General features: G+C 37.3%; 1 protein-coding gene across 1 annotated transcript in view; it reads left to right on the top strand.

The window, feature by feature from the left end:
* The first annotated feature begins 229 nt into the window (after window positions 1-229).
* LOC107592867 (vesicle-associated membrane protein 3-like) overlaps window positions 230-11,338 on the top strand; it is a 13,939-nt gene continuing 2,830 nt past the window's right edge. The window contains exons 1-2 of the mRNA XM_016282440.1: window positions 230-311; window positions 4,444-4,531. Of these exons, the coding sequence (XP_016137926.1) occupies window positions 310-311; window positions 4,444-4,531 (90 nt within the window). The 5' untranslated portion in view covers window positions 230-309. The remainder of the gene's footprint in view (window positions 312-4,443; window positions 4,532-11,338) is intronic.

Below are 11,338 nucleotides of genomic sequence, written 5' to 3'. Positions count from 1 at the left end.
ATAATTACATTTATATTTTTTATTTATATAATTATGTAATTCTTTTTTGTTAAATATAAGCATTTCTTTACATATTTATTTTAATATTAATTTATTATTTTATAGAAAACTAGAAACTAGCAATATAATATCCAAAATATTACAGTTTTTATCTGAATATTCATTTATATATTCATGAGTATTTAATGCAAATATATGAAAAGTCACTGAACTCGTGTCTGGAGTCCCCTCCCTCTGTGCGCACTCACAATAGCAGCTTTTATTATCAGCGGGGCCTTCACAAATCATTCATCAACTCAACTATCGAGCATGTAAGTAAAACTACACAACCATCACTCACACAAACTCAATGATTTCATACACTGTGTTTTCGATATGTTCCTGAATATCGGTGAATATCAGTCCTACCGAGTGTGTTTGTAAAGTTTGTGTTGTGCTAATGGGTGTGACTGCGGCTAAAGCAACAAGTTAGCTTAGCGTTAGTTTCCTGGCTTGATATCGACTTTTATTCATTTTCCATCTTTAATTCCAGTCCATTATAGTTGGGATTAGTGGATATTACGCTGTCAGTTAAGTTTATCGTTAATTCGAGCGTTTTAAAGAGTTTCGGTGTGTTTCTATAACCGCTATATGCTAATTGCTAACAGTTTGTTTCTGACTGATAACAAAGTTTGTGGAAAGTTGAAACTTACTGTGAAACATACTCGAACTATAGGCATTTTGCCATAATAATAATAGATTTGGCGTGCATTAGTTTTACACTTATTGTCTTTTATGACTGGAATGCGAATATTATGTGCCGATAGCAAAGTTGCGGCGAAAACTTAAAACGATTAATAAAATAAACAGTTGAAGATCATTTCACATAATTGAATTTAAATAATGTTATAGACTGGTATTTTTGGTGACATACGATGAACTTTATATACGTGCATATTAATTATAAGAACAATATTCATATTTAGTCAAATATGTTTTAACCTCTTGGTTAGGATGTTTACATGAGAATAATTTCCATCCCCACGTAATTAAACATCTTGGCTCTAATCAGCTAAAAACAATTGTATATGATGCTTAATAGATAAATAATATACTTTGAGTTGGTTAGGATGTTTACATGAGAATAATTTCCATCCCCACGTAATTAAACATTAATTAAACATCTTGGCTCTAATCAGCTAAAAACAATTGTATATGATGCTTAATAGATAAATAATATACTTTGATTGAATGTTATATGTTCATATTAAATGCATATTAAGCATTGCTTTATGATGGTGTTATTGGTTTAATGAACATTAGTTATAAACTAGTCACCTTTTATGGCACTAGTGAGGAACCGCATATGTTTTGAGACATCTGTGACCTTATATTGAACGTTTTGTGTTTCTGTCCCTTTCTGAATCACATACAGATCAGTGCACAGATGTAAACAGTCATTCAGAGGTTGAACACCTCTTCATCTTTTAGTCATGTTGCAATTAACAAGTGGAAATTGTGCCGTGTATGTAGGTTATGCTACACCTCTTAAGAGACTGATCAACTCAGGACATCATCTATTCCACTGACAGACGTTTGTGAACGTACTGATACTGACCTTCTGTCTGTGATGGGGAGTGATGCCGCGTCTATATCAGTTTTGTTCTTAAAAATCACCAGTGCTCTGTATGTTATTGACATGATAGCATGTAATGCTGGATGTCATTTACAGCTTTAAACATAAGTTTGGATAAAACAATAAAATAAGAAATAAAATATAAAGGGAATAGTTTTCCGACTGATACCTATTTCACCTACAAATGAAAATGTACTCACCCTCAAGTTTGTTTCTTCACCAGAACAGATTTGGAGAAATTTAGCATTACATCACTTGCTCAGCAATGGATCCTCTGCAGTGAATGGGTGCCGTCAGAATGAGAGTCCAAACAGCTGATAAAAACATCACAATAATCCACACCAATCAAGTCCATCAATATATGGGTTAGTTCACCCAAAAATGAAAATTCTGTCACTAATTACTCACCTGCATGTCGTTTCAAACCCGTAAGACCTTCGTTCATCTTCGGAACACAAATTAAGATAGTTTTGATGGAATCTGAGAGCTGTCTGACCCTGCATAGACAGCAACTGAAATGTTCCCAAGTCCAGAACCGTAGCAAGGAGATCTGTAAAATAATCCATGTGACATCAGTGGTTCATCCACAATTATACAAAGCCACGAGAATACTTTTGTGAGCAAAAGAAAAACAACAACAACTTTATTCAACAATTCGTCTCGCTTCTAATTTCACACTGTTGCCTGTAGCTAGGATACAAGTTCTCTATCCATAATATTGCTTTCTCCAGCAAAAAAAAACTTTTCCCATCTGAATTAGGAGAGAAATATGCACAGATCAAGCACCGTTTACAAGCGAAAAGAGTCCAAAACGGCTCTAAACAAAACTGTTGGTGGATTTTGATGTGAGAGGACAACAGGGGATGGACTTTTTCACTGGAGGAAAAGTTATGAATTATGGACTAGCATTTTGGCCAGAACCGAGAGCTTAAAGTTCAAATGTCTTGATGAAAAAAAAAAAAAACAAGCAGTTTTTCACTTCACAAAACATTAATATAATGGACTGGAGTGTGGATTAGCCTACTTGTGGATTATTGTGATGTTTATAGCAGCTGTTTGGACACTTATTTGGGGAAGTCGTGGCCTAATGGTTAGAGAGTCGGACTCATAACCCAAAGGTTGTGGGTTCGAGTCTCGTACCGGCAGGGATTGTAGGTGGGGGGAGTGAATGTACAACACTCTCTCCCACCTTCAATACCACGACTGAGGTGCCCTTGAGCAAGGCACCGAACCCCAACTGCTCCCCGGGCGCCGCAGCATAAATGGCTGCCCACTGCTCCGGGTGTGTGTTCACGGTTTGTGTGTGTTCACTGCTGTGTGTGTGCACTTTGGATGGGTAAATGCAGAGCACTAATTCCGAGTATGGGTCACCATACTTGACCACACGTCACTTCACTTCACTTCACTTATTCTGACGGCACCCATTCACTGCAGAGGATCCACTGGTGAGCAAGTGATGCAATGCTAAATTTCCCCAAATCTGTTCCCATGAAGAAACAAACTCATCTACATCTTGGATGGCCTGAGGGAGAGTTTTTTTTTTTCATTTATTTTTTAAATATTCTGTTATTTAAAAGTAAAGTGTCCATTTGTGATGAAGCGTGTGTTTTACACCTTAATAAATGGAGGTGGGATTTGTGTAATATTCATTTAGAAAAGCATGTATTGTGTCATACTGCTGGGGGATTTGAGCAGTGAGATTTCTGCCTCGATCACATGATCTGAAGGTTTATGGAACCTTCCACGTCTGGTTGTGGAATATGTGTGTTTGTCTTTGCTCCTGGTGGTTCTCTCATACTGTCTTTATTCTAAGAAGGTTTAACATTTTATCCACAGCATTAGAGGGGAGCGAAGTCTGGCTCGAGGCCTTTCACATGATTGTGATTTTCCTTCACTAATGTAATCTGAAATAAACTCGACAGACACTTTGACACCAGATTAAAAGTCATTAAGCAAAAACGGCTCAGTTAATTGTGCAACATTGTGAAGAGAGATTTTGATATCTAATGCAATTATTTTCAGTCTTAAATGTGCAAATACTTTTTGGGCCGCTGTAAATCAGAATCAAGCCAAAGTCAGTGGAAATCTGTTTATGCTGTTTGCATATATATGATGGTTTCAATAGGCTTTCAAATATAAACTTGTTCACAGTGTGTTTTTAGATATTTACAGTTAGAGCTTGTTGAATGCTATACCTTCTGTTTTCTTTCTGGTGTTTTTTCACACCACTTTGTGGTCTTACCTGTACCTCCTCTTTCATAAGTGTTTGTTGAAAAGAGCACTTCATGTTTATTTATGTGTCTTGTGCAAATGCATACTTTTAAAAATAAAGGTTCCTTATTGGCCTCTGTGGTCCTATAAAGAACCTTTAATGTCCATAGAACATATCTATTCCAAAAGGTTCTATATAGTGGGAAAAGGTTCTTTCACTCACTAAAGATTTTAAGAACTGTTAAGATTTTAATACACCAGTCATGGTGTGGCCTCCCTTTTGAAACCTTATTTAAAAGTGCAGTCACTGTGGCACTAGGTGGCAGTACAATATCAAATGCTGTTTGCCACACTAGATTTCTATTAGAATGACATAACAGGACAGTTATGTGCTTAACAGATGCTTTGTGACTAAATCAACTTGCAATACACAGCCCAAATCACATTAGCAGCAAGTAAAGAGTATGTTATGCTGGACCTTATTCACTTAAAAAAATTAAATACTGATTGATCAAGTCTTGCTTTTGTTTGCCAGGACTTTTCCGACTAACCTGATGTCATTTTTTTTTTTTTCAATAAAATGTGAAATGTAATACGGTTCTCTCTCTCTGTCATAGGTCCGCCCCGAGTGCAGATGGCCCTGGTTCTGCTGGGATGTCTGAGGGTAACCGCAGACTGCAGCAGACGCAGACACAGGTGGATGAGGTAAGAGGACACACCTGACACCATTTCCCAGTGTTCTTGGATGGATGGCTGTAAAGAGTCGACTTGACTTCCGTCTATCAGTGTGATGCGATCTTCTCAGGGATGGTTCCTTTGTGATATGAACAGTTACATAATCACAGGACTGATGACAGTTACAAGATGTACAGTGACTAATGTGCTCATTGAATATTTAAATGAGCTTTTAGACCTTTGCAGACATGACATATTATCACTGTAAATCTATAATTAGGCCTGTCACGATAACAACTTTTTGTTGTGCGATATATTGCCCCAGAAGTAATTGCGATAAGCGATATTATTGTCATTTTAAAGACCATTTTATGCCACTGAATATATAATCATAATGTAACAGCATAATAATGCAAGAAGGCCTACACGCTTCCAAATGACAACAAACTTTTAATTTTTAAGAATATTTTGATTGTGGAAATTAAGTATCAAAATATTAGATGCCTTAAAAAACTTGAATAAATAGTAAATAGACATTTTCTAACAAAAAGTGCAAAGTAACAAGTACAAAAAAAAGAAAAATGCACAAAGAACTTTTATGGAGATTTTTCCATCTACAGATTTTTCCCTGACCTTCTTTACTTTGTAAATTAAGGGTGCACACTATTGCTGAAAAAAACAATCACTACTTAGCAGTCAGATGTCCGTATGCACAAAGACATGTGACATGTAAACAAGACCATATCTGCAGATTAAACTTTTTTTTGTCGAAGCATTTTTTAAATTTGAACTAGCACTTCATGACTACACCACGTTATGTACGAGAAGCTGTGAAAGACACAGGCGCAAGTGGAATGTAAAAAAAAAACACGGTGACAATCATTTTTAAGTAAATATAATGGGCGATATATTGCGTCACCAAAAATTATTGAGGTCATGTACGTATATTGCGCAATAAGTCGATATATTGATTATTGCGACAGGCCTAGCTATAATGATATATGACCCTGGAGCACAAAACCAGTCATAAGTAGCACGGGTATATTTATAGCAAAAGCCAACAATACATTGTATGGGTCAAAATAATCAATTTTTCTTGTATGCCAAAAATCATTAATATATTAAGTAAAGATCATGTTCCATGAAGATATTTTGTAAATTTCCTACCGTAAATATATCAAAATTTAATTTTTGATTAGTAATATGTAGGGATGCACCGATACCACTTTTTCCAGTACTCGCCCGATACCGATACTTTTATTTTTGGTACTTGCCGATACCGATACATTTTTTTTAAAAATTGGGTACAGAAACCAAAAGAGTATGTATAATGTTAGTTGGTTAACTTTAATAGTCAAACCAAAATTTATTCAGACACCTTCAACATTTCGCACATTATCACAGTTTATTCGCTATAGTTTAGAAAATGATAATAAAATATGACAAGAACTCAGAGTTACACTGTGTCAGAACAAATTCATCTTGATAATGTTAGATAATTTTGATAGAAAGGTATGTAATAGATTACAATCAACCAAAATAATTCAGACAGATGTTAGTATGACAGTATTTACACAACTATCAATACTTTGTCGGGCAACCGTTAGCCTCAATGACAGCCTGTAGTCTCCTGGGCATGCTGTCACCCAGCTTCATGCAAACCTCAACTTCAATTGTTTTCCCAGACTCGGTCTGAATAATTTTTGGTCCCAAATTTGTATCAATTTTACTGGTAGTGCACTGTATGAAGAATTTTGGGTATGATTTGTCACAGTTTACCTTATTTTGCTATCCTCACTTACATAAATTAACTATAGTGTCCTGCACCCATTAGTAAAAAAAATCTGAATAATTTTTGGTTTGACTGTATATCCTTCGGTTATTTTCACTCTTAATTATGCGCATTAAAATGTATTTTACAAGTTTGTTACTTTCACTGTAAATTTGTTTTCCTCTGTGGTACATCATCTTTAATTTAATAGCATCAGAGCTGCTCCATTTCAGCGGATCTGTACTGTAATCACGCGCTTTGCTGTAATAATGCAGGGAACCACTCGTTATAAATTTCCTAACTGTGATATTTTCAGAAATAGAAGTCGTGTTTTTTCATCTGAAACGTGCTGCGATTTATATTCCAAAGCCACTCATATAATGCAGAAACACTCAAGCAAGCAAAACACACGCAACGCGTGCAGGTATTTGTACTGATGTAGAATAGTACAGCCTAGCGCATTTCACACAGGCTGCTAGTTTCACTTTCGCCAGAAAGTCGTGTATGGCTAAGGTTGAAATAAATTATGTTTATAGTGAATGCCCCTATAAATGGTCTTATTTTTATGATTTAGTTTTAATGCAAATGATGCGTGTGCTAAGTGAGTGAACATCAGAGATCACACAACAGAAGTGCGCGCTCTCTATCTCTCTCTCTCTCTCTCCTTCTCCCTCTCCCTACCGTTAAGTAACTTGTGCATTGTTTTACTTATTTTTTACATATCCGACCGAACTACAAACTTTCTAATGATGTCTGTGAGAAAGGTATATTCACTCGACAAGCTCGCACATCTGCGCCGCCGTGCACTCAATCCACTCAGCCAGCTTTGTTTATCAGCTCACACACATCAGCTATACAGGCGTTAATACTGAATGTTTAACGTTATATTCATTGCATACACATACTTCGTAGTAGACATCCTTAACTCCATTCTGCTGTCTGTTGTTCTGTTTCTTTGTCTGAATATGGCGCTTATCACATGCTGTGTGGTATCGGCTTTGGTATCGGGGAATTTTAACGAGTACAGGAGCTCAGTATCGGTGCATCCCTAGTAATATGCATTGCTAAGAACTTCATTTGGACAACTTTAAAGGTGATTTTCTTTTTTAACCCGCAGATTCCAGGTTTTCAAATAGTTGTATCTTGGTTAAATATTGTCCTATCCTAACAAACCATACATTGATGGAAAGCTTATTTATTCAGCTTTCAGATGATGTATATATGTTCATCTCAATTTAAAAAAATGTACCCTTATGTAGGGCTGCACGATAAATTGCATGCGATTGTCATGCGCATCTCATCAGTAAAGCCGGTTCTGTGATTAGTAGTAAATCTCCATCCAATATATTTTTGATCAAATAAATGCAGCCTTGGTGAGCACAAGAGACTTCTTTCAAAAACATAAAAGTAAAATCCTACCAACCCCAAACTGGTAGTGTTTGTATATATGTATACATACATATATTACATTTCAACATTTGATTTAAGGTAAATTCTATGGCATTTAAATTGCATATAATGTTACAGAAGGTGCTACTTTCTCTTTCACACTCTCTGTCTCTCTTTTCTTTCTGTGCGACTCATCCCTAAAGTGTGCAGCATAATCCGTCAGCAGTTATTCCATATCTCTTCTGTAGTTCACCGCGGTCATATTCATGATTTCTGTTCAAGGAAATTTATACCAGGACATATGTAGGTCTCTGCGCACTGTACACCCGTTGACCTCTCCCGTCAGATGTCTTCCGTTCAGTCTGGCGTGAGCTCATAGGCTGCCAGCCGGTTATGTAATGCCCCGTCACTATGGTTATGCAAGTGAAACATGGATCTGCACACGCTGGCTCCCCCCACACTGTTCTCTCTTAAAGGGGCGGGGCTACATCATCCTGCAACATGGTTTGTGGAGCATTAGAGCATATATGAGGAGGCTATGTTTGTGTGCTGTTGCCACTGACTTTATGTAATTCTATTATAACGGGATTTTTCATCCTTTCCATTACTTAACACATCTACTGAAGATGTAAGGATTGATCACATCGTATATAAGCAACCGAATATGATGTCATTCTCTAGGGCTTATGTTTTTGATAAACATTTAATCAGAAATACATTAACTCAAAACATATATTTTACTCCATTTTGAGTAGGTCAAAGTGTTACCGCTAATTTTGTCTAAAATAAAATGCATTAAATTCATCCCAGTAGGAAAACGGATTGATTCTCATGAAGTCAAGAAGAGTTTATATATTAACCCATGGACATGCAAAACTTTATCTATCTATCTATATAATGTATAAGCTGACAGGACTAATAGTCACAAAGCTGCAGATGCTGGATGTGTTTATAGACCAAACTATAATAACTCTGGCACAGACTGGTTTCCCAAATGTTGGATAATCCTAAGAAAATGTTTATCTAGCCTTGACCTAGTTGGACAAATCTTGCCTCAAATTATATGTGTATTTTGTATTAACTTTTTGTTGTTGTTTTTACCAGCAACAAAACATTTGTCTTACGTAAGTAGGTAGTTCTATGTAGGGCTGTCGCGATCCGTAGATTTTATTAGACTATTCGATTTTTGAAAATCCTCAACTTCATTATGCTCGCATCGACTAACCGGACATGTCACCCATTGAGCATGTTTTGGGATGCTCTGGATCGGCGTATACGACAGCGTGTTCCAGTTCCTGCCAATATCCAGCAACTTCGCACAGCCATTGAAGAGGAGTGGACCAACATTCCACAGGCCACAATCAACAACCTGATCAACTCTATGCGAAGGAGATGTGTTGCACTGCGTGAGGCAAATGGTGGTCACACCAGATACTGACTGGTTTTCGCCCCCTCGTATTTAGTAGAAGCACCCTTTTGATCTAATACAACCATGAGTCTTTTTGGGAAAGATGCAACAAGTTTTTCACTACTGGATTTGGGGATCTTCTGCCATTCCTCCTTGCAGATCCTCTCCAGTTCTGTCAGGTTGGATGGTAAACGTTGGTGGACAGCCATTTTTAGGTCTCTCCAGAGATGCTCAATTGGGTTTAAGTCAGGGCTCTGGCTGGGCCATTCAAGATTGCAGCCATTTGCTAAAATCATTTCAGTTATTTTTTTTTCCTCATTAATGTACACACAGCACCCCATATTGACAGAAAAACACAGCATTGTTGACATTTTTGCAGATTTATTAAAAAAGAAACCTGAAATATCACATGGTCTTAAGTATTCAGACCCTTTGCTCAGTATTTCGTAGAAGCACCCTTTTGATCTAATATAGCCATGAGTCTTTTTGGGAAAGATGTAACAAGTTTTTCACACCTGGATTTGGGGATCCTCTGTCATTCCTCCTTGCAGATCCTCTCCAGTTCTGTCAGGTTGGATGGTAAATGTTGGTGGACAGCCATTTTTAGGTCTCTCCAGAGATGCTCAATTTGGTTTAAGTCAGGGCTCTGGCTGGGCCATTCACGAACAGTCACAGAGTTGTTGTGAAGCCACTCCTTCGTTATTTTAGCTGTGTGCTTAGGGTCATTGTCTTGTTGGAAGGTAAACCTTCGGCCCAGTCTGAGGTCCTGAGCACTCTGGAGAAGGTTTTCGTCCAGGATATCCCTGTACTTGGCCGCATTCATCTTTCCCTTGATTGCAACCAGTCGTCCTGTCCCTGCAGCTGAAAAACACCTCCACAGCATGATGCTGCCACCACCATGCTTCACTGTTGGGACTGTATTGGACAGGTGATGAGCAGTGCCTGGTTTTCTCCACACATATCGCTTAGAATTAAGGCCAAAAAGTTCTATCTTGGTCTCATCAGACCAGATAATCTTATTTCTCACCATCTTGGAGTCCTCCATGTGGGCTTTCATGTGTCTTGCACTGAGGAGAGGCTTCCGTCGGGCCCCTCTGCCATAAAGCCCCGACTGGTGGAGGGCTGCAGTGATGGTTGACTTTCTACAACTTTCTCCCATCTCCCGATTGCATCTCTGGAGCTCAGCCACAGTGATTTTTGGGTTCTTCTTTACCTCTCTCACCAAGGCTCTTCTCCCCCGATAGCTCAGTTTGGCCGGACGGCCAGCTCTAGGAAGGGTTCTGGTCGTCCCAAACGTCTTCCATTTAAGGATTATGGAGGCCACTGTGTTCTTAGGAACCATAAGTGCAGCAGAAATTTTTTTGTAACCTTGGCCAGATCTGTGCCTTGCCACAATTCTGTCTCTGAGCTCTTCATGCAGTTCCTTTGACCTCATGATTCTCATTTGCTCTGACATGCACAGTGAGCTGTAAGGTCTTATATAGACAGGTGTGTGTCTTTCCTAATCAAGTCCAATCAGTATAATCAAACACAGCTGGACTCAAATGAAGGTGTAGAACCATCTCAAGGATGATCAGAAGAAATGGACAGCACCTTTAGTGGACAGCACAGAGTTAAATATATGAGTGTCACAGCAAAGGGTCTGAATACTTAGGACCATGTAATACATTAATGAGGAAAAAAATTTAACTGAAATGATTTTAGCAAATGGCTGCAATATAACAAAGAGTGAAAAATTTAAGGGGGTCTGAATACTTTCCGTACCCACTGTATGTATTTTAAGTAATTTTAAAGGCTATTTTTCACTTACATCTATTTCTATTACCACAAAAAATTTATTATAATTATAGAGCCCTATGAAAATTAAATCAGTTTTATTTTCAAATTCAGTCTTTTTTTCCATTTTCATTTTTCTATACTCTGTTTTAATGGTTAAATTAAAATGTATTAATCAAAAAGCCTGTCTAATTAATTGAGTTTTTACAGTTTTATCTTTACCAAATTCTGTTTTCCGTTATTTTCTGGATTCCATTTTAATGGTTCCATTAAATTTTAATAATCAAAAGCATCTCCAATTAATAGATTTTTCAGAAATACTGCACATTTACATTTTCTCCTAAATAAATTCTGGTAAAAACTCCTTTTAAAACGTGTTTTTTGATTATAATTGTATTATTAGTAGACTAGAACACGTGGATATGTTGTCATTCTTACACTATAATTCTGAACTTTGATTTCAGTGATTTGGATTATGAGATGGACACTTGCT

This window comes from Sinocyclocheilus grahami, unplaced genomic scaffold (genome assembly GCF_001515645.1).
Source record: "Sinocyclocheilus grahami isolate Dianchi unplaced genomic scaffold, SAMN03320097.WGS_v1.1 scaffold160.1, whole genome shotgun sequence".
Taxonomy (NCBI): domain Eukaryota; kingdom Metazoa; phylum Chordata; class Actinopteri; order Cypriniformes; family Cyprinidae; genus Sinocyclocheilus; species Sinocyclocheilus grahami.
Note: the sequence above shows the minus strand (reverse complement) of the source record. Positions and strands in the feature narration are given on the sequence as shown.